At 45.5% G+C, this 24,695-nt stretch overlaps 1 protein-coding gene across 4 annotated transcripts in view; it reads right to left on the bottom strand.

Moving 5' to 3' along the window:
• The window catches only part of LOC147883015 (pachytene checkpoint-like protein), an 87,514-nt gene that overhangs the window by 19,364 nt on the left and 43,455 nt on the right, over window positions 1-24,695 (bottom strand). For all 4 annotated transcript variants that reach the window (XM_087399759.1, XM_087399761.1, XM_087399762.1 and 1 more), the window contains exons 7-9: window positions 6,137-6,226; window positions 5,822-5,897; window positions 2,404-2,473 (exon numbers count right to left, since the gene is read on the bottom strand). In XM_087399759.1, coding sequence (XP_087255885.1) covers window positions 2,404-2,473; window positions 5,822-5,897; window positions 6,137-6,226 — 236 coding nt within the window. The remainder of the gene's footprint in view (window positions 1-2,403; window positions 2,474-5,821; window positions 5,898-6,136; window positions 6,227-24,695) is intronic.

Here is a 24,695-nt window from a genome sequence, read left to right as displayed (position 1 = left end):
TTCATTTTTTCAGCTATGGAGTCTTCCAAATCAATGTTACCATTGAGAAGTTCTCTGGGAAGAACTTTGCAACAAGGCAAGCCAAAATGTGGCTTCTACTTATGAGAGATAATCTATGGCTGATTGTGAATGGGAGCCCGACGATGATGAAGAGAAGCTTCTCTGATGGCAAGCTCAAAATGACAAGGCAGTCTCTTTTACTACTTTGGCTCTTGCTGATACTGTCATTCATCACCTTGATTTTGAGCTCATTGCCCATGAGTTGTGGAGCAAGTTAGAGCGCTTGTTTGCAACCAACTCATCAATTCCAAGGTATTTCTTCGCCAAGAGTTCTTCAGGCTCACCATGAAGCATGAAGACACTCTTCAACAACATTTGAATCACATGGAGTCCCTCATCACACAACTTGTTGCTTTGAAGGCCCTTGTAGCGGCAGATGATCAAATTGTTGTCCTCCTCTCAAGAATTGAAGGCATTGCAAAGTACTCGGAGGTCATTCCAGCACTACGGGTAGCAAAGATGGACTTCCATGGCATGGTGGCCATGCTACTCGACCATGAACGGAGGTATACCAATACTCCCAACGCTACTGCACTTTTTTCAAAGGGTAAAGACAAATTCAAACCCCTCAAGTGCACATACTATGGGAAGCTTGGGCACACCGAGGATTGTTGCTTCAAGAAACTTGCCAAGCAACAAACCAAAGACCATGCCAATTTGGTTATGGCCGTCCATAGTGAAGTAGAGGAAGCAGATGAAGACCCGCCATCATTGACACATGCTCTCATGGTTCACATCCGAGATCTCTCTCTCCATCCAGAGATCTATGAGCTTGATGACTTTGTTTTTTAAGTCTTACATGAGCTTGATGTACTTGGGTACTCTGCCCTGGGCAGTCCCCCAAAATTTGATATAATAATCTCCTCGAGTCATTGAATCAATAAAGATTCTCAACCTTGGATGGTCCTTCTCAAATGATGTTTTATTTCCTTTATGTGTGGGGCTTCCTACCAAGTCCTATTATGTAGCCAGGGGGGGATGTATTGTGAGAGCCTTTCTATTGGCTTTGATGAGTCTCTCTATCAGGCTTGGCCGAGTTCCAGGATGTTGGTGCATTCCCTAGACTGATGTGTTGGTCAGGTAGCCATGCTTCATTTGAGCCTCTGAGCTACTTGGGGTGCACCATCATTGTCATGTTCTGTTTTTTGTTCCATTCCAATAGTCCCTCACATTTTCTTCATGGGGGGGTGTTGGTACATGAAGTCAAAGTGAGTGTTCTAGGTGTGTTTTTATAGTCTTGTGAGTCCTAGACATGCCACGTGTCATATTGGGAGTTATCCCATATACACCTTGGCTTTCTAGAGTCTAGTGTCACACTATATAGTGTTGTACTTGTCTAGTGTCACATTAGATAAGTCTACATCAAGCTTTTCTATCATGTGAGTATTTTGGTTATCATTGCTTTGTACTTTCCATTTCCTTTCATTGCTTTCTGATTCTTCCATTTCTTTTCCATTTCGTTCCTCCTACCATGTGCCTTCAACATCATCTGCATAGATAAGCAGCATAGATAAGCATTAACAAAACATGAACACCCTTCTTGTTGTGCATTCTCATCCACTCCTCCAACTCATCGATAAAAAGACCAAAGAGTGTTGGTGAGAGGGGGCAGCCTTGCTTAACCCCTATATCACTCCTTATTACAACTTTCCTCTTCGAGCATGATCCATCTGCTACGAGCGGCTGTTCTAACTCCGCTAGAACCCTCTCATAGAGTCAATATGTAGCTTCTCTGAGTTCTTGAGGGACATTAAGCATTCATAGTCTTTCCCATAGCCTCTTACACGGCACTGTGTCGAAGGCTTTCTTGAAATCTATGATCGACCGTTATAGTGCTTGGGATAAAACCCTTAAGGATGGTGACATATAACTTGCCATTAGGCTACTTATCATGATTATTTGATAACTCTTTGCCATCTTGCTCCGCCCTCTTGGATCGGTACAATCCTGATAATCTACCAATCTTATAGGAACCCTTCCTCCAGAGCCATATTCATAAGCCTGGTAAGCATTTTATGTGTCTTTTCACCTCCCCATGTTAACATCTATGCTACTTGCCCTTGTGTGTCTGAAGCTTTCCCATTAGCTAGCTTTTTCAGGCCGTTTCCAATAAATTTCTCTATTTTAATTAAACAACATAGGTAAAATTGTAAATAGCAAAACACACTATTTAAAATCTCTTAGCGCATATTTTAAAACACTTGAAGAAGGTTTTTTTGCTACATCTCTAAGCAAGAGTATAAATGTCCAGTGCTTTGCCAAGTCAAGATAAGCATTTGTCTTGAACTATTTCACCATTTCTTTGAATGGGTACCTTAGGGTAAGCATGCTATGTGTGCTTACCTATAAGTAGAAACACCAATGTATCACCTTCCTCCACAAATGCTTGAATCTTTTCAAAAAGCTTGGTGACCTGCAATAAGAGGAGCAAAGCATACAAAAAAGGCAAGGTTTTCAAGTCATGGGAGCATGCATTTTAGCATATGTAAGCATTCTTAAAGTATACAACAGGTCCCTCTTTTCTTAAATGAAACATTAAAGAAATCTACCATAAATACAGCATGCCAAAGACACAACTAGCGTTAGTGGTAATGTACAACTTACATCCAATGCTTATGCTACAAGGATAACATTAGCAAGGTTTAATGATCCAATTTCTACACGTGCTTCATCTGTTCTACTTTTGATAGAGATTCTACAATATAGTGTGTGCAATGTCCCACAAAGATGGAAGGCGCATTTGGAAACACATATATACATATGAAGGGAAGGAAGGCCAAGTTCCACAACACACGCATGCACAAAAATTGCAGTATTATATGTATGGATGAAGATTATCTTGAGGCTAAGCATCAATACAATAGCTGCAACCAATGATTGATTGCAACAAACAGCGTCATAATTAGCCACAATAGATGCCACCAACACTAGTCGTCGTTAGACATACAAACGAGCCGACTTAGCTGGTGAGGCCAACCACTCTCCCACTTCCACTAACTTGGACTCAATCACATGAGATTTTGTTACAGAACTCACCCCTCTCTAAGATATGTGCTCAAACCACACTAGGAATATGGTTTTATTGACCAAAACGAGGAAGAAACCCTCATGAGCCAATTCTCAAGCTTATTACTTACGGATGTGTTCTCACATGATCATCGTTTGGCAATTTTGTTGCAAAAAATGGACACCATTAATGTTCCATGAATGCAAAGATCTGCTTCTCCTACAAGAGTGCTACCAACTCTTACAAAGTGAGGCAATAAATGCATCGAAAGGTTGAGAGACGTATGAAAACAAGATGAGACTCTGGTAAGGAGTTCAAAGTAATGTAACAAGATTGAGAGAAGTATGAAAAAAAAGATAAGACTCTGCTTTGAGAAACAATAAACCTCATGATATTTGGGAAAATCAAAGATAAGGCTTGAGCATTGTGTATCCCACCTCCTTTTCTCAGGAGTAATACTTACAGGTGCTTTCCCAACCGGGGGAGCTTGTTGTCCTTGTTGCCTACGACCTGCACGATCACCACGACCCCCCCGCCCCTCCCCCCTTGTTGTGGTGGAGGAGTACTTGGCGCTATAGGACTGGGAAGGGCCTCATCACCTGTAACATAATCCCAAACGCCCTTGGCCACCAACAGATGGCAAATCAAAAAACTCCAAAGAGGATAGTTGTTGCCATCCAACCAATCCTCCTGGGCAAGCAGCTGTAAGACATCATTTTGGATTTGGTTATGCCATTTGAGCAAACAAAAAGAGGCAAAGAAATCTGAACAAAGTTCACGTGCTCTGAACACCCTACTAAGGAACAAATATCGCTACCAAAATCTATACTAGGCTTGAGGATGCCCCTCAGTCATACTTCTCTTTGTGTATTTGTTATAGTTTGCCTGCAAGAAGAGAGAGCTTTCAACTCGAAAGGATGCTAGCTCTATCTGTAGATCTTCATGAGACTTCTCCAAGTCTGTGTTTTTGCTTTGGGCATTTGTGAGCTCCACCAACCGTCTCAGACGAAGCTGGGAAATCTCTTGCACATGTATCTTATCCATGGCAGCAAGATCATTTTCTAAGTTGGCCAAGTGTTTCTCAGACTCGGCATGCTCTAACAACACAAAGGTGTGCTGTTCCTGCAGCAGTGAGCTAGTGCTTGCTGCAGGCCAACCTGTTGGTCCTCATGGTGGTATTGCATTTCAGTCTTTTCCATGTCTCATAAATTTTGGGCCTTCTCAAGAGTGTCCTTTTGCTGCAGTTCAACCATCCCTCTTCCATTGTGTGCACATACTGCTGCCATGCCTTCTCCTGATCCTAAGAGACTTGTAAGTGATTTTTCGTTTATCCAGATCCATCGTCATATGCTGTTTTTGGGATAGCATGCTTTGAATGTGACTGGTGGAGTTGAAGAGGGATGTGCCTAGCTATGTGAAGGTGTAAACCCTCACCCTTTGTGCCATATCCATGGACCTCTTGGGCCACTCTAGATCATCCTGTCCATCATGTCAATCAACTCCTTATATTCTCCAAATACTCTTGCCATGCCTCGATTCTCTAGTGATTCCAAAGCTTGCATGATGCAAGAGCATCGAGGGTGAGGTGATTGGGAGCCCTGGTTGTGCCAGGTGTTATTACTTCGTCGGTCAAGAGGCTATCCATGAAAGCCTCGTATACAATGGAGCAAACGACCACATCTAAGGGTGTATCCCCCACACGAGCAACTAGCTCTAATGCCACCACAATACTAAAAAATCCTGTTGGTGGGTCAAAAAAGTCAGGCAAGTCCAACCAGTCCTGTGTACCTACCAGCCCATCAGGTGATGTGGAAGGCACCTATAAAGAAGGGATCACTTCAGTAGTTTCTAACCATGAGTCCCACCAGTGGCAACATGAAACTATTGACTTGTGACTGAGACGCGGAATTGGAGGTGTTGAGAGGAGACGGACGAGAAATAGGTGTTGAAGGTTTGGCATGTGCAGACACGGTGTACTGTTGTATGTGGTGGAGCAAGGGATATGGAGAACTGTACGGAGCAGCGCAGGGGGGTGTATGATTGGCTGACAGGAGGCTGTAGGAAGGTGAAACAGGCTGAGGCAGGAGGAAGGGAGGCAGTGGAAGCTGTATGGGCTGGGGTGGGGGGAGCAGGGAAGAGGGTAGTAGGGGGAGGGACGAGGAGGCAAGTTGGAGTTGTTGGGAGATGCCCTCATCAGATCTGCTTGGGAGCTCAGAACTGTTTTTCTAATCATATACTCACATACACATATACATGCATCCTTATCTTTGCATACATGCACACATGCATGTATAATACTACATACATGCATGCACGTAGGAATAGACATGCACAGGCATACATACACACACCGATGATGTCCAGACCAGCTCTATCAACAACCACTACATCCAATCCACGTGCACACACATCAGCATAAATTTTATACAGAGGCATTCACACTTGTTGGTTCAAGTCAGAGATTCTGCACTTAACGGCAGACTTCATCATTTAAAGGCTAGACATTTGGAAAAGAGTAATCAAGAATGGACTGTTATTCTTGCAAGCTACCACTTCCTACTATACAAGTCATTTCATTGTCATCCAAACAAAATTCATTTTCAATATTGTTGCAAAACTTCAAAAATCATCAATGCCTCTGTGTGTGTGTGTGTGTGTGTGTGTGAGAGAGAGAGAGAGAGAGAGAGAGAGAAAGACTCATAATACTTATTGATGCACACCAAATGTTTCAATTTTCAAGTTTTACGGTGGTACCATCTTTGCACTCTCTGAAAACCACTTGCTGAAAAGAGACTGTGCATTGACCTCCACCAACTGTGACTGATGAAATCTGAGATCATTACAATTGTTCAGGAAATTGTACTTTTCAGTGCAGTGAACAGTTCGGTGCATTATCATGTTTATTTGAAAATTAAGCCTTTATGCAAGATCATTAAGAAGTTCAGTTTTACAGAGCTGAAAAAAAGGGTATAAATCTTGGAGAGAAGATTTCAGATCAGACAGAATTTAAAGTGTGGCCTGCAACACAATCAAACCAATGTGTTCAAAAGGAAAAAATACGGAATTGACCTGCTGCCAGAACGAATTGAAAGCTTTTGGGCAAGTGCTCTACATAATGATGTCTTTCCAGTGCCAGGTGGTCCATGCAACAAGATGACCCTGGGGAAGACATAAAAAGCAAATCCTTAGACTTTGCACCCAACTTAGATGAAGGATATCATGGATCCCACATATTATCCAAGGATAAAAGCTGATATCAGAAGATATAACAGAATAATTCAGAGCCTAGTCATATATAATACCATAAAATTTTATCCCTTGTATGCTGGTATTATTTTTCCCTAGAGTGGATGTGACCATGACGCCTCATCCTTTTACAATCCCTCAAAGCGATCATAAACACCAATCATTATTTAAACATGTTTCTCCACTGCTCAATGTCTTCTTTGTTGTTTTCACATTGTTGGGGAATGCTATGCATATCGATGAAATCACAAGCCTTGCACGTATTTTGAAAAACAGTGTCTTTTCCCACACCACACAGATTTTTTTTCCAGAAAAAATACTTCTATTAAGTATGAACAAAACCCGCAAGAGCAAAAGCTCAAGGCGGAAATACATCATGCGGAGCATGAAAAAACACGTCTTAGAAGGAAGTAGAAAACAACCAAGGTTGAGGCTGAAAATTCCATCTTGACCCTGCAGTAGTCTCAGAGAAGAAAGGGGAGCCCCCATTCTCAAAAACACGAAGTTCTCCTAGCAGAAGCTGCGCGTGTGGACCCCTACATGGTCGCCCAGATGGCCATCAGTGTATGTATAGTATCCGTCCATATACTGGCCCAAGGTATGAGAGGGGTGGGCCCGGGATCCATCCAATGCCTATGTACATCTGGCTCTCCAAATATGCCATGCTGCAATACTCACCAGTATCTCCCACGAAGATCCACAGATGCATGTACAGCTCTGAAGGGTGAAGCAAGAACATCATCCAGAGAGCATGGCTCAACTAAGTGGCATTGAATCGATAAAGCCTAAGAAGAGTCTTGTCTCTCATAGAAGACCTGGGGCCTAGAGAGAGAGAGAGAGCCTGCAACTAAGCCCCAAGTAATGAAGAAGGGGCGATGAGAAAAGGTACTGAAAATCCTAGCTATCCCCTTTCATATAATCCTAGCATGTCTGCTGCAATTCCAAAGGCAATGTTGAACTGATGGCAGCAAAAGGGCATCAAGAACAAGTTTGGTCGGCACCGAACCTGGATCTCCATAGGTTCACTTAATTCCTCCATGAATAGAAAGCCAAAAGAATAGAGTGATTTTTCTATTCCTATGGGATTTTCAGAGTCTGCTCCAGAAATTCTTCTGTATGCCAGCTGAAATCTCATAACTCTCGAATGGGGTGCTCTAGAGGGCCTCCAACCCCTATAGCTCAACTGGAATCTCCTAGCATTACTAACAATGTAACAAAAGAAGGGGAGGCTCTTCTCTCGGTGCCCTTCATCAATCCACTCCCATTCCTCGGGATCCCCACTCCGAGTACTTTATGGGAACACCCCCATAAAGCCACAACCTGCATGCTCCCAGGGTAACAAGACGTGGGTGAGGGTCTAAGTACCACTCTGAGTCTGAGCCACGCTCCACCAATCCACCAATCCTGACCAGCTGAAATGGAATCTGTAATAAAATATCATCGGTCTATCTGGACAGCTTGCCACCCACAAGGACATCAAAGACTAGGGCATCCTCATCTGCACCACAGAACATAATAACTCATTGAGGAATTTCTGCTTTCGTGAAGACGCCCATCCAAGTGGAACATGAAATAGGCATATCATCTGTTTCTATCCAATCCATTTGAAATTGCTGCATCAATTTGTTGAAGTCTGCCTGCACTCCCTCTGAGATTGCTTATTAATTGAGCCTTACGGTCCTCTGGAAGCTATTTGTAAGCTTCCCAGGACCCCTCTCCCACTTGGACCACTGCATATACTGTGAGGCATGAAAAGACATGGTAGCTAGCTAGGAACGGAATGGAAATATGGAAAGCATAATGAAAGGCAAAAATGGAAAAGGAAAAGGCATACTCTGCTCTCTGATCAAGCAATACCTGCTGATGAGCCCTTGCTGCAGCAAGGCGCTCCTGAATCCAAGCATCTGAAAGCCGTTTCTGCTCTTCCCTCTGCAAAGCTGCCAACTGTTGGCGAACACCAATCTCACGTCTGAGAATATCTCATCTCCTGGTACGAGCAATTGAGAGGTAGAAGTCGCTAATACCAGAAAGGGCAGCAGCTACCTATGATGGCAATGGCTGCCCACCCTGGACATGAGAAACCCATATCTACAGGGCTGCCTCTGTAAGGTCCTCCTCTGTGTACAAGGCATTTGGAATCCTAATGCTGGCAGATCGGCCTCTCAAGTGAGGCTCTGAGATAGCGAGCACAACAAGAAAGTGGTCTAAAGTGGAAATCCCAGCAGCAATGCATGCCGATCCACCTCTGTCAAGTGCCCAATCATCTACATAGAATCTGTCAATGCGTGCATGAATAGGCATCTGCTGCCTCCTGTTCGATTAAGAGAATAGGAGGGACTGTGACTGAATAAGAAAGGCATCATCCAACCAAGTATCTATGCCACAGTAGTGAAAAAGGAAGGCATCCCAAGCTGCTCTCTCCAAAGAGTGAAGTCCTCCTTCTCTACCCCCTTTTTTGTCTGATGGTAACTCAACCATGTTTAAGTCACCTCCGATTACCCATGAATCCGCAATGGGGGCCCAGGAGAGCAAATCCTTCCACATAAAGACACGTTCCCCTCTAATGTTGGAGGCATGCAGGTTAAGGAAACCAACCTTACACCCTCCAATCAAGAGAATAATCCACTGAGCTCTAGAGGGAATAATGACTCCGTGTCCAACAACCAAGGGAAGAACCGACTGCGAAACTGAAAAAGAAGTGCCCCCCCTGGTGCCCAAGGCAGGTGACCAAAAAGTATGACCAGAAAGCAGTTTGCCAGACTTAGAGCAATCACTGGCATCCAACTTGTGTTCCTGGATAAAAAGGATATCAATAGCACCTCCAATGACACCTGGATGAAGCTGATTCCGGATCAGTTGCCTACGGCGACAGTGTGGAACTCCGCCTAGGCCCTGTATGTTCTACTATCCTCATCGACAGGAGCATGCTGGATGGAAAGGCTTACCCGACCTAGTAGAGGAGAGCAGCTTCCCCTGGGCCGAAACAATCCTGCTGAATGCAGGAAATTCAACAGGTGAAAGGATCCCTACACCTGCTGAGGGGGAGGCCCTATCAAAAGAAATCCCAATGACCGGGACCCTTAAGGTGGAGGGCACAAACTCCTCATCATCCATGAAAGTCGCCGAATCAGCCAGTGTCGAAAAAGAGTTCCTGAGAAGCAAGTCTGCTGGCCGAGGAGTGCGAAGAAGACCTGCACTCGTGGAGGAAGGAGGAGAAGGACCTGTCAGGCCTCTATCAGCAGATCTGGAGCTGGGAGCTGAGGAGGCCTATGGCTAGGCTGAAGAAGGATCTGTAGTCCTCATCTGTGCAAACACTCCCTCAGCTATGGCATAAACAGTCTGAGGGGGAGAAGTATTGGTAGCCCCCCTCGTGATCAGAAACGAAAATGACTGGGGTTGGTGCATCTGAAGTCCCCTCCTGATGTGGAACTATAGTATCTGGGGCTGCAACAGCATCCACCTCTGGAGTCAAGATGGCATCTGTCTGAACCGGATCAAGGGTCTCCTCTTGAGGTAAAGGAGCCACTATGACCACTCTCCAACGTGGTACTGGGAGTGCTGCAGGCTTTGGGCGCCCTGCTGCCCCTGGTGGTCCTGGGGTGCGCGAAGTAGGGCGCCCTGATGCTCCTGGTAGTCCTAAAGTGCATGGTACAAGCCGCAGGGGAGGTGTAGACGAGGTAGTACGTGAAGGAGCCGCACCAGAAGACCTCTTGGGTCTTTTCCTCTTCCTTGAGCAATCTCTAGCAAAGTGGTCAAGGGTCCTACAAATCCTGCACTGATTCTGTCTACCTGCAATCTCGATTCTCTGTCGAAAGAGAGAGCCATTTGGACGCTAAATCATGATGTGGTCATCTGAGATGTTAGGGTCAGAGACAATGACCCTAACTCGAGGCACTCCGTCCGCTCTGACTCTCTCTGCCGAGGAAGAAGGCATGCCAGGAAGGGGGGGAATCTCAATGACCACTCCGAAAGTGGCTCCGATAGTAGCAAGAAGTCGATGGTAAACCTGAGGAAGACCGATGAACAGTGATGTGACATGACTGTCCTCCTCGACCGGATCGAAGCCCAAGGTGTAGGGCAAAAGAAAAATCCTCCTCAAACCCAAAGCCAGGGGATTAGCTTTGAGAATAAGGGCTGTGGACTCGTGGGAGTCGAAAATCACTTGGAAAAATCCACGTCCCAGAAGTCGAATATCCCTAAGGTGTGGGGTGATATCTCCTGGTAACGCCGCCAGCATCCAGTCTCTAGCCTGTGATCTGAAAGGATGTGACCCAAAGATGCGGGCGAAAAGTGATGTGGAGCCCTCTAATTCCACATCTTTCTTGAGCTGCTGCAACTCGTCTTCTGAAAAAATGATGGTTCTCGCGGCCGGTGGAAGTGGACATAGATTGGCTGAATGGGGATCCATTCGCCAATCGAAGTGAAAAGGCCGATTCTAACACTGTTAAAGCTCCATCCGTCAAAATACTGCCCAGGACGCCCTGAAACGGGCGTAGGAAGGAGGAGAAAAGGAGAGGGTAGGAGAGAGGGGGAGGGACGGAGAGGAGAAGCGAAGGAGAGCTGAGATAGGATAGAAGGGAGAGGGTTGACGGGAAAGGAGAGGGGAAAAGAGGGGGGGTTAGGAGGGAGGTGAGAGTGCTCTCAACGAAAGCAAGAACGGAAGAAGGAGAGAGAGAGACAGAGAGCCACACAAGTTTGGTGGGTGCAAAACCACCCTAATCTTCTTTTTCATTCATTTATATATGTGTTTGAGTATTGTACATAACCGGGGTAAAGGCACAGTGACCTTTAACCCCCACAACCTCCCACTTAAAGGACAATGTGCCTTTAAGAGAGAACAACTAGTGAGCATACTATCCAATGCCCATCAATACACGACAATACTCAAACCGCTGACTAGGTAGACTCTTCGTCAGCATATCTGCAGGGTTATCATCTGTATGAACCTTGACAAGCTCTATGCGCTTGTCCTCAAGTACCTCCCTGATGAAATGGTACCTGACCTCAATGTGTTTGGTCTTTGCATGAAAGACCGGATTCCATGCTAGCTGAATAGCACTCATGGAATCACTATGCAATGTCGGTACACCTGTATGAATCCCCGAATCTCCCACTAGCCGATCAAGCCATATAGCCTCCTTGCAACCCTCTGTGGCTGCAACATACTCAGCCTCTGTGGTAGACAAAGCAATGCACTTCTGTGCACGAGACATCCACGACACTGCACCACCTGCAAAGGTGAACTCATAACCAGAAGTGGATCTCCTACTATCCACATGCCCTGCATAGTCTGAATCTGTGTACCCAAGTACACGCATGTCTCCTTTACCAAAGCAGATGCACATCTCCTTGGTACCCTTCATGTACCTCATGATGCACTTAACTGCCTCCCAATGCCTCTTTCCTGGATTAGCCATATACCGGCTAACTAACAACTCCCACTACAAATGCAATATCTGGTCTAGTAGCTATCATAGCGTACATAAGACTCCCAACTGCTGATGCATAAGGAACCTTGGCCATCATGGCCCTCTCCTCATCTGATTTGGGACTATCTGTATGACTCAGTTTCACATATGGAGGCAATGGAGTACTCACTGCCTTCCCCCCCTCCATATTGAAACGTTGCAATACTTTTGTAACATACTCTTTTTGTGAAAGCCAAAGGAGTTTCCTACTCCGATCACGCGTGATGCGCATACCAAGAATATGACCTGCAAATCCCAAATCCTTCATATCAAAGGCCTCATGCAACTTGGCCTTTAAGGCATCTAGCTCATAAGTATTCTTGCTAGCCAATAGCATATCATCCACATATAGTGCCAGGATTATCAGGCTACTATCCTTAGCCCTTTTAGTGTAGAGGCAGTGATCAATTTCACTCCTTCTAAAACCCTGGGACCGAATGAAAGCATCAAACTTCTGATACCATTCTCTAGGTGCTTGCTTAAGACCATAGAGACTCTTCTTCAGCTTGCAAACTAAATGCTCTTTGCCCTTTTATTCAAAGCCTTCCGGCTGCACCATGTAAATTTCCTCATGCAAATCCCCATGCAAGAAAGCTGTCTTGACATCCATTTGCATAAGCTCCATATCCTCTGATGCCACTAGTCCAAGCATGCATCTAAGTGCGGTCATCTTCACAACCGGAGAGAATATCTCATCAAAGTCCACACCCTTCTCTTGCTTGAACCCTTTAGCAACCAAACGGGCCTTGTACCTAGGCACATCATCACCTGTGACCTTCATTTTGTAGACCCATTTACATGGCAATGCTTTCTTTTCATGTGGCAAAGAATCCAAGTCCCAAGTCTTATTCTTCATAAGTGAACTCATCTCTGATTGCATAGCATACTCCCACTTGCGTTGGTCCTCACGCATCATAGCCTCTCTATAGCAAGAAGGCTCCCCGCAATCAGTAAGCATCACATAGTCTACCCCTGGAACAAACCTATCAGGCGGTCTAGACACTCTAGATGATCTTCTCAAGGGCATTTCAGCTTGCTGTCCCACTTGCATATCAGCCACATTTGGCTCATCATTTCCACCAATAGATGATCCATCATCTACCCTTGATTGTATACCTGTGGGAGTACTTGGTTGTACCATTTCTTGCACATTTGGTGCATGGACAGCTTGCTGTCTATCAACATATGCAGGTGGATTCACATCCTGGAAAGTGATTCTCCTCATTTCCACATCCCTCATGGGTGCCTTATGCATCTTCTTCTCATTGAAGACCACATCATGGCTGCGTATGATCTTCTTTGCTTCTGGATCCCAGAGACGATAGCCCATCTCTCCACTTTCACCATAACCCAGAAAGATGCATTTCCTAGACTTAGGATCTAGCTTCTTTCGAAGCTCTTTTGGCACATGTGCATATGCCTCACACCCAAATATACGCAAATGAGAGTAAGAGGGCTTCTTGCCACTCCATGCCTCTTCAGGAATACCACCATCCAAACTCTTACTAGGTGATCTATTGATCACATGCACTGCAGTCTTCATTGCCTCAGCCCAAAAACCACCAGAAAGACTTGCATTGGAAAGCATGCATTGCAACCTTTCTTGAATGGTACGGTTCATCTTTTCTGCAACTGGATTTTGCTCTGGAGTACGAGGGGATGTGAGCTCCCTCTTAATCCCACGTGTATCACAGAAATGCTGAAAGTCATGAGAGAGATACTCTCCACCATTGTCAGTCCGTAGGCATTTAAGCATTCTACCTGACTGATTCTCAACCAAGGCGAGCCATTTCTGAAATACCTGGAACACATCACTCTTCCAAGCTATAGCATAAGCCCACACTTTCCTAGTTGCATCGTCAATGAATGTCACATAGTATTCAGCCCCACCTAATGACCGTGTAGGCATTGGACCGCATACATATGAATGCACCAAATCAAGCTTTTCAAACTCTTTCTTTCCCCTTCATTTATGGGCTGATTTAGTCTGTTTCCCATAGAGACAATGCTCACAAAATTCAAAATCAGAGAAACTCAAATGCGGTACATAACCCAAACGGCATAAGAGTTTCATTCCATTCTGGCTCATGTGCCCCAACCTGCAATGCCACAAAGAAGTGCTTGGCTGCTCGGTTATTGCAACAACATGATCAAATACCCCTGATACATGTAAGGGATACAAAGTCCCACACTTGGCACCCCTGGCCAAAAGCATAGAGCCCTTCTGAATTTTCCAACTCTGAAAGCCAAAAGTGGTGTGAAAACCAGCATTATCTAGCTGACCCACTGAAATAAGACTCTTGGTTAGCTTAGGCACATGTCTCACATGTTTCAAAACAAATGCAGACCCATTTGCAAAAGAAAACTTTATGTCACCTGCTCCCACTATGTCACATGCATAGTCATTTCCAAGATGCACACAGCCTGTCTTTCCACTGTCATAAGTGGAGAACCATTCCCTATGGGGAGTAACATGGAATGAAGCACCAGAATTCAAAATCCAATCCTGGGAAGATACATCATCTGAAGTGGCAAGCAACTCTGCAGATAAACTAGACATGAAGAGAACGTCATTGTCACTATCATGTGTGACTGCATTGATCTCCTCAATCTTCACTTTTCCTTTGTCCTCCCTTGGACTCTCTTCCTTTTAATTTGCACCCCAATTTGCATTCTTTTTCTTATCCTTTTGCTCTCTTTTTAGCTTGTAGCAATCCTTTTTCATATGGCCGTTCTTGCCACAATGGTAACACTCAATGTTCCGTGCCCTGGATTTGCTACGTGATTTCCCTCTTTCTTGGGACTTACCCCTGAACTGTGATCTTCCCCTTTGCACATTTAAGGCTGCATCCTGCTTGTTGCCATCCATAGACTTCCGTCTAATCTCCTCGGCCAACAAGCTACCCACAACATCATCAAATTTCAGTACTCCACCAGGTGCAGAGTTACTGACAGCTGTACGGAAGGTATCCCATGAGGATGGCAATGAACATAAGAGAAATATTGCCTTAGTCTCCGCATCAAAATTCATTTTCTGACCCTGAAGCTGGCTGAAAATAATATTGAATTCATTCAAATGAGAAGCAATGGAGACCCCTTCCTTCATCTGCAGCTCAAACAACCTCTTCATGAGGTAAACTTTATTAGAGGCAGTTTCCTTCTCATAAGTGGCACACAGTTTCTTCCACAAATCTTCTGTAGTCTGCTCATTTACTACTGTGAAATAAACTGACTCTGCAAGATGAAGTCTAATAGTAGACTTTGCTAATGCATCCAACTTATTCCAATCATCCTCAAACATATTTGCAGGCTTAGCTTCAATCCTTGCCAAGGGTTTAATCTGCTTCTTTTGAATAAGCACATCCCTTATTTGTTCTTTCCACAAAGAAAAGTTTGTCCCATCAAACTTTTTGATGTTGAAAAACTCCTTTTCAGACATGGAAGAGGATGCCATGATGCAAATAAAGCAAAATCCCAAATGCTAGTGCCTCAAGAGAGAATCACACCAAATACCAGGTGCACCCAAATGTGTATGCCACAATAGACTGAAATATCACAAAAAACTCAAAGCTCAAAGCATCAAAAGATGCATCTGACTCATGTGCATATACTATGCATCCATATGAGCAAATCTGGCCCAAAAGAAAATGCCAATAAGTGCCAAATGACTCAAGCATAAACACCGTCCACTGGCATATGCATCAATTGTATCTCATCCAAGAGAGCATAGCACTATCAGTGCATCACCAACAATGTGTCAAAGCTGTCCCTCAGCATAAAATAGCATCCATATGCAAAGCGTCCATAAAAAATAGCATCCCACAAGGCGATTTGGGCCTATCAGCGCATCCAACAAGGACCGCAATGCATCCAAATGGCCTATAAATCATCCACTGCAACCCAATGCATACCACGAAGGAGCGCACACTGCTCAAACTGCAACCAAAGTGATCTGCATAAGGTATGCTCAAGAAATCATAGTCCCACGGTAATGAGCGCTACTGAAAATAGAACCTGAGATGCTTCAAAACATGGGCGCCATTGCATAATCGGAATCAGCAAGAAAATCTGCAAATATCTCTCTTCTGCCAGAACTCCAAAATCCCAACCGATGAGTGAGAAATGGGAGTCAACACTTATCCACTGCCATGTGGCATAAATCTAAGGTTTCAAAACCTTAGAATGAAAAATGCATAACAGAGAGACGAAATCGAATACACAGAGATCTATAACTCTGAAAATCCTCCACCGAATCGCGCAAGAACTGACAGGTAAGGGTTTTTGGACGTCCGGAACGCAATGGGACAGACGGTTTTGGAAACCGTGGTCTCAATCACTGGGTCCAACACACGGACTGAAAAACGTTTTTGAAAACAGAGCTATCTGTAAACTCCACCGGAGTGCGAATGATGAGCAACATAGAAGTTTTAGGACCTCCTGAGTCCACCGGAACTGACAGATCTGCAAATGGTTGCTCCAAACTTGAGTTCCAACACCCGGGTAAAAAACGCAGAAACTGACACAGTGAGTCAGAAATCCAATGAAATGATCCCGGATTCAAGAATAAAGGTGTTTCCAAGCTCCTGAAGTAATGTGGACACCAAAAGCAAGCAATAGTTGTCTCTACAAGTCAATATGGAGTCTCTGTCATCGAACGGAACAGGGAAAAGCTCAAAAAACGACTTTTTCTTTGAAAGCTCTTAACAGGCTCTCAAAACCACTTCGCAAAGCCAAAGTGACTTTTCCAAAGGTTCCTCCAAGATCTCTGCACACTCGGATGCAAGTAAAGTCGCCCACAAAGCTTCCCACAGAGCTTCTCCTTCCTCCCACAGAGCTGCTGAGCTTCCAAGCATTCACGCACACTCAGCTAGATCACCCGGGCTCTGATACCAGTTGAGAGTGCTCTCAACGAAAGCAAGAACGGAAGAAGGAGAGAGAGAGACAGAGAGCCACACAAGTTTGGTGGGTGCAGAACCACCCTAATCTTCTTTTTCATTCATTTATATATGTGTTTGAGTATTGTACATAACCGGGGTAAAGGCACAGTGACCTTTAACCCCCACAGGAGGGAGGGGGCGGGTTAGGAGGGAGGAAGGGGGTTGAAGGCGGGGAGGGAGAAGGTGGGCGGGGGAGAGGAAGGGAGGGGGCGGCAGGGTTAGAGGAAGGGTGGGGGAAGGAGCGAGGGAGGGAGGGGGTGGGGGAGGGAAGGGAGGAGGGGGGAGAAAGAGGGGGTGGGACAAAAGGGGGCAGGGGAGAAGAAGGGGGCGGGGGGGGCAGCGGGGGGGTGGGGGGGGAGAGGGAGGGTGGGGGAGGAGGAAGGGGAGGGAAGGGGCGGGGGAGGAGGAGGGGGCGGGAGGGCAGCGGGAGAGGGAGGGTGGGGGCGGGGGAGGGAGGGGGCAGCGGGTGGGGGAGAGGGGGCGGGGGAGGGGGAGGGGGTGGGGGAAGGAGGGCAGCGGGTGGGGAGAGGGAGGGCGAGGAGGGAGAGGGAGGGGGCGGGAGGAATGGCAGAGGGTAGAGGGAGAGCGGGGAGGAGGAAGGAAGGGAGAGGGGGCTGGCGAAGGGGAAGGAGAGGAGGAGAAGCAAGGGGAGGGAGAGGGCGGGCAGCGAGGGTGAGGGGGAGGGAGAGAGATGGAGAGGGGGCTGGCTGAGAGAGGGAGAGGGGGGGGGGCGGGCAGCAGCTCACGGGGAGAGGAGCAGCTCAGGACCAGACTGTGTTCTCTTTTAGATAGCTTGATGTTGACTGATGTGTTTTAGACAATAGACAAGTACAACACTATATAGTGTGCCACTAGACTCTAGAAAGTCACAATGTCTATGGGATATCTCCCAACATGACACGTGGCATGTCTAGGACTTACTAGACTATAAAACCACACCTAGATCACCTAGAACACTCATTTTTGACTCACATTGGCTTCATATTCCAACACCCTCCCATGAAGGCAAGGTGAGAGACTACTGGAATGGAACCAAGAACAGAACATGACAATGATGGTCTAAGGTGAGGGACTATTAGAATGGGACCAAGAATAGAACATGACAATGACGGTCATCAAACTGTGCACCCTATGTAACTCAGAGGCTAAAGTCTAAGCGTGTTCAGAGGAGGTTGATCCAAGCACTCTCATGGCTTGAGACTCAACATGCTCAGAGGCTCACGTTATAGAATGGCTACATGACCAGCTCATAGGTCTAGGAATACACCAACATCCTGGAACTCGGCCAGGCCTGATAACGAGACCTATCAAAGCCAATACAGTGCTCCCACGATACATCCCCCTCTAAACCTATCAAAGCCAATACAGGGCTCCCACAATACATCCCCCCTTGGCTTCATAACAGGACATGTTAGGAAGCCACATACCAAAAAAAAATAGGAAAACCAATACATATTTTTAGGAGGACTATCCAAGGCAGAGGACCTTTAGACTCAATGAAAACCAAACACTCAATATATATCATTTTAGGGGGTTTTCCCAAGGCAGAGGACTCCAAAATACATTAAGTTGTAGTAATTTAAAAAAATAGATCTCTTATGATAAGAGATGTCCTCCAAGTAGCCACTGCACTCGTGTGCACATCCCTGTGAGGCGATGACGATGTCGAAGAAGCGCTAGGTAGGAATGCTCCAAAAGATGTGTCGGTGAAGTGCATGGGGTAGCTAGATGGAGCACTCACATAGTGACTCTCAAAATGGCTAAGGGAGAGTCACCGATGTCGAGGTAGAGACTGGAGGTGTCACGAGCACTCGAAGAGTCTGTCAAAAGTGGAGCTCAGGCAACAAGGACAATCGAGGTGGGAATCGGAGAGGTCGGGAAGTGTTTGGGGCTCACATCAAGCTTAGAGCAGCGCTTCACTTGTTGTTGATGGGACGGGCAGAGAAGAAGGTCTGTTGCAAGACAGAGAAGAGTTGGCGAGGGCAAAGAAGGCACAGGTAGTGTGGACAGCAAGAGCTAGAACTGCGTGGGCAGCAGGAGCAGGGTGGGCAGCAGCAACAGCAAGTAGCGCTGCAATCGAGGCTGGAGCAGCTACTGTTGGTGGCAGAGTCCCGAGGGAAAATGGCTGGAAAAGTGCAGGTACAGCAGCCTTACAAATAGAGGAGCAGCAAACTCATGAAGGTGGAGATCAAGATAGTGACAATAGGCTGGAAACTGAGCTCAAGAACAAAATCCGCGCGCATGAATAATTTTTGTCACTTTTTGCAGGAGCTATATCTTTTCACAAAAAACTCGGATTGCAATAATGTGAAAACGAAAATTGTAGTACTCAAGGTCCTCTACAACTTTCCTGAAGACACAAAGTCGTGATTTTGCTTCCAGATCCAGATAGAAGCATCACATTGTCCACAGGTCACAGAGAGAGCAACAAAAACAGCACCACTTCAAGACGTCTTTGTAGCTGAAGGAAGGAGAAGAGCTCATTAAGGAAAGGGAAGAGAGGTGGCAGAAGATCAAGTTGGAGAAGACAACGTTGGAGAAGAATCCCAATGTTGATGAAGCCTTCAATGGAGAGGAGTAGGGAAGGGAAGCTCCTCCAAGAGAAGAGGGCAGCTTCTCTTTCCGGCCACCCTCTACCTCATGGAGGAAGCAAGGAGGAAGGGAAGTAGCTCTGATACCATATGAAGAGACATGGTAGCTAGGAACGGAATGGATATATGGAAAGCATAACGAAAGGCAAAAATGGAAAAGGAAAGAAAGTACAAGTGCTAGGCAACAACCAAAATACTCACAATGTATTGATAGCTTGATGTTGACAGATGTATTTCAGACAATAGACAAGTACAACACTATATAGTGTGCCACTAGACTCTAGAAAGTCACAATGTCTATGGGATATCTCCCAATATGACACGTGGCATGTCTAGGACTCACTAGACTATAAAACCACACCTACACTACCTAGAACACTCATTTTTTACTCACATTGGCTTCATATTCCAACAAGGCACCAAGTGGTCTGCCATGATCATCAAGTATGCTGTCGTTCCACATGACATACTTCCTCTCTATCTCTTTACAAAAGGAAGGGGAAACTCTCTGAAGAGTATTCCTGAAGCTAGCCCAAGTCTTCAGTTAAGCAGCCATAAGAGGGGACGAAGAAGACTTAAGGTGAGCTGAAGTGAAAATCCATTTGGTACTGTAACTCCAGTCTCCTCCCAAAGTTGGCGTACAGGACTGCATGTTGCACATAAAGAAATCCTTCCACGGCTATTGTCCTGGCATAAGATCCCTTACCACATCTTGCAAAAAAAGTCCCTGCACTGCGAGGTTAAGACCCCCTTCCTTTGTGGGGAGGATCAATGTCTCCCAAGCCACCCTAGCTATGACATTTGCTATGCCATCAAGAATGGCACCAGCAAGAATAAATAAACCAAGCCGTGGCCAATAAAACCTGATTGACCACCACAACCCTAGATGCAAGATCAAGCTTGGTTGAACTCCAAAAGAGGAGTTTTCTCCTTATACTCTCCAACACCGGCACAAACTATTGTAATGGAGGGATACCCATGCCGACTTGGCACCCCAAATACTTGGTTGGAACACCCCTCTGAGCCCAAGTGAAACCAATGTCATTCCCCCAATCAGGGGTGTCCTCGTCACTGATCTAAAAGCCATTGGATTTATGCCAATTGATGTGTGTCCCCACAGCAGTGCAAAATATTTTCAAGGCTGTCCTGAAAGAAGTGAGCGTATGTGTCGTGGCATCCAAGAAAACAGCAGTACCATCTACCAGCTCACAGTCCAAAAGTTCTTCATCTCTTCTAAGGGAAAGTCTCAGCCCAAAGATATCATCTTGAGATCTAATATAGATGCTCATTGCTTTAGCCACAAATAGATAGAGGAAAAGGAGATAGAGGGCGTCCATGGCAGACTGATCTAGAAATCTAGAACCTCTATCCCCTGACCCCACCAATAAGCACCTGGCTATGGGCTGATCTGTATAAGAAGGATACACCTCGAATCCATGCATGTGAAAATCCAAAGTGAAGAAGGGTGCCTTCCAAAAAATTCCAATCTACCCCGTTATAAGCTTTCTCAAAATCTAAAAGTAGAATGGCGAACCTTTGGCTGCTTTGTAGCCTACTCAGAAGCCTCCCCACATATTATCAAATATGCTCCTGCGATGTACAAAGCCCGTTTGAGTATCATGAATAATATATGGAAGCATGGGTTGCAAACGTAAGCTGATGGCTTTCGCCAAGATTTTGTAACGAGTGTTCAAGAGAGTAATCGGTCTCCACTGAGACACTAAGTTCCTGCTTCTTTCTAAAGGGATAATTCGCACCTCTTTGACAAGTTTGGTTCACAGGAACTCTTTCACATCCCTGGCAAATCTCACGGACTTCCCAGAGAGGACTTTGTGCCTTCTACTTTTGGTGAGACACTACTTGGGGTTCCTGTTAACAAGATGTCTTCTTCCTCACGTGGACGAGTTCTTTCCCCGGTGGATTTTCATCCACTTGGCTCCCTCCCTTGCTCATTGAGCAAGAGGTCTTCCCCCATTGAGGGATTTGTTTCCGCCACTAGGTCGAGTAAGATATTCCATGCTACTTCCTCTCGTCAATGAGGATTATTAGTTGGAACATACAGGGACATCGTGGCGTCCCTCATCGCTGCCATAGACAATTAATCAAGAATCAGCTGTTAGAATATGAAGCCAAGTTGAGTCAGTTTGGTGTGTACTAGTGTGTTCTAGTATGAGTTCTAGTCTAGTGTGTCCTATGGATGCCACGTGTCACATTGGGAGTTATCCCATATGCATAGGTGTTCATATGTGTGTGTGTGCTCCTATATAGGAGTTGTACTTGTCTAGCGTCAAATTAATGAAGTATCAAGCTACAAGCTCTTTGGTCTACATGTGAGTACTTTCATTTTGGTTCATTTCTCTAGTCATTTCATTTCCATTTTATTATGTCTCTCTTTGCGTATCGCTTCCTCTCTCCCTAGCCTACCCTCTCTCTCTCTCCCCCTCCACCATTTTCCTGCATGTGTGGTATCAGAGCCTCCCTTCCTACCTTCCCCTTCTTCTTGCTCTACCTAGAGGATGAGAGAAGCCCGCAAATAGAAGCTCCTCTCTCCTCCATGATTGAGCTCCCTTCCACTCCTTAGCCTCACCTTCAGAGCTGACTTGGAGCTGATCTACCTCACCATCAACTACCCCTTCTTCAGCCCGAAAAGCCTTGCCAACGGCCGCTTCTTTTGCCTCGCCATCAGCCGCCTTAGTAGCCTTGCCTCCACTGCTCCAGCCCGCTGCAAACAAGCCGTATAGTCCATACGGACTGTAAAGAATAGCACAGCGGACTGATCTGTACTACACCAAGGCCGTACAATAGGCCGTACCAGCCCTTGGGACTGTCACCAACTGCTGCTGCTCCTGCCATTGAGCACAACAGCTCTGTTCCATCCCTTTGCCGCTCCAATTGCTCCCTCACTTCCCACGATTTGCTGCTCCATCTTCTCGCCATGAATCTCTCCTAAATCACGCTGCCTCCTGCTATCCATGCTTCCTGTCCACGCCGCCAAACAGTACGCCATTTCTACTCCTCATTTCGCCCTATAATTGCGCCACATTTGTCCTAATTTGCTGCAATTTCAGCAGCCCACGCTACCTATTTTCTCTGCCCGTTGCTCAGTTCTGCATCAGCTGCTATAACTTACATTCTCTGCTACCTTTGCCCTCGAAACCATTTGCAACTGCCTATGCGCCATTGCTCCTGCTCATTGCCTTTCCAATTGCATGAGCTATTGCAAGCTGGTTATTCTTTTCAGCCTGCTTAATCAGCCACTTCAAGGTTGATACCATGGAGCCTCGTCCTCCTAGAGAAGACACATTATCCAGGGAGAAAGCACTTGACCGTATCGGTGTGAGGTTGGACACCAGATTGCTCCATCACTTTGACCTCACTGCTTCTGCCACGGAGATCAAAGCCAAGTTCGAGAAGCTTCATGCTACATCTACTAGACCTGACCGACGAGCTATATCTTGTTTTACATGATCTATTTGAAGTGATAGATAATGGTTAGGAATATTTGGGTACTCTGTCCGGGGATGTTTCCAAAAAATGAATGCAATAAATAATGTGTGTTGAGTAAATGAAGGTCCTCTGCCTTGGATATAGTCCTCCTAAAATGATGTATTTTATTTTATATTTATTGTGTGTGGCTCCATGTTCCTAGTGAAGGCACATGGTGGAGAAGGGAGAGAGAGAGGGTAGGCTAGGGAGAGTGATAATGATATTCAAAGAAAGACATAATGAAATGGAAATGAAATGACTAAGCAATGAATAAATGAAAGTACTCACATTTAGACCAAAGAGCTTGTAGCTTGATACTTGATTGACTTGACACTAGACAAGTACAGCTCTTATATAAGAGCACACATACACACATATGAACACCTATGCATATGGGATAACTCCCAATGTGACACCTGGCATCCATAGGACACACTAAACTAGAACTCACACTAGAGAACACTAGAACACACAAAACTAACTCACCTTGTGTTACGCTCAAGTCGAGGTAACATGACCTCGGAAGGGTCAGTCGACATTTTCCTTAAAAGGATCAATGTTTGTATTATATTTGTTTGGGCTTCATGTAAATGATAAAAAAGGAATCAAGGTCAAGGTCCTTGGTGAGGGTGACATGGCACTAGACTAGGTGGATCTAAGGCTAAGGGACCTAAATGCATGAAATGTGCCAAGGGGCAAATGGTTTTAATGATATCCCAAGAGAGGGGTAAATGATGCATTAAGGAGGGACCCTAAAATGAAGACATGTGGCATACTAGATCCATCTAGGGAATTTTGGGGCTTGGTGGAATTTTGTAAGCAAGAGCTTTCACGTAACGAATTTTTAAGAGAAAAGAGCTTACTACCACCGAGATCGGCTGGGAGGTGATTTCGTGTGCCTGTGCCCGTGATTCAATATAAAACTAAGAGTAAGTAGTTCTGGATGTGTCATTTGGTATCAAAGCGCAGGATTTGGTGATTGTCGTGGTCTGTCAACTCGACGTACAGCTTCAGACCAACGATGAATTGAGGAAGGCTTTGGTGTTCTCTGTCCACGGTATTTGTGCGTCTGCAGTATGTCGCGGCAATTTGTGAATCAAAGGGCTGTGTGATGCCCAAAATTGATGACGAATAACACAAAGCACAGATTGTATTTCGGTATAATATGTTCACGGACGTCATCGAAATAGGAGGTACCCGATCAATATTGCAAATCGACGTCAAAACGAATGATGATTGCGTGAGCTGAGTGCGATTCGACGTTTTAATTATAAAGGGATTCAAACACTTTGTGAAATCAGGAATGATATGAAGAAAATCCGCGAGGCCATCCATATGTTTAATGAGGCAGCGGATAGGTGGTGGATAAAATAGCAGAAAGATGGAGTGGCATCCACTACTTGGAAAGGGTTTAAAAAGGAATTTAGAAAACACTTCTTACCTCCTGACGAAGCATCCCGAGATTGGGATCAATATCGAAACCTTCGTCAGAGAAATTTATCAGTGGCGGAATACACTGATAAGTTCAGAGAAAGTGTAATGAAGGTTGATGAACCCCTACCTCAGGTAATCCAAGTAAAAGATTTTATCTTTGGATTGAATGATCGAATCAAGATGGAAGTTCGGGCTAAGTATGCGAACACGTTGGATGAAGCAATTGCCATAGCCCTGAACTATGAGGATGCAAAAGGGAACAGACCAAGTGGGTTTGTGCAGGTTGGGACTCAGTATGGGTACCCGAAGAAAACTGGGTTTAAGAAGAAGTGGATTAGCAAAGGGAGTGCCTCACAGGCTAGTGGTCAAGCCAAGCAGGCGAAACCAGTTGAGACTCCTAAATCAAGTACCACCATTGGAATGAAAAGAAAAGTAACACCAATGGCAGCCCGGGCTTGGTCGAAGT

This window comes from Dipteris shenzhenensis, chromosome 28, assembly GCF_047967505.1.
Source record: "Dipteris shenzhenensis isolate YYH24624 ecotype China chromosome 28, Dip_SZ_1.0, whole genome shotgun sequence".
Lineage (NCBI taxonomy): Eukaryota > Viridiplantae > Streptophyta > Polypodiopsida > Gleicheniales > Dipteridaceae > Dipteris > Dipteris shenzhenensis.
This window is presented reverse-complemented; position numbering and strand designations above follow the sequence as displayed.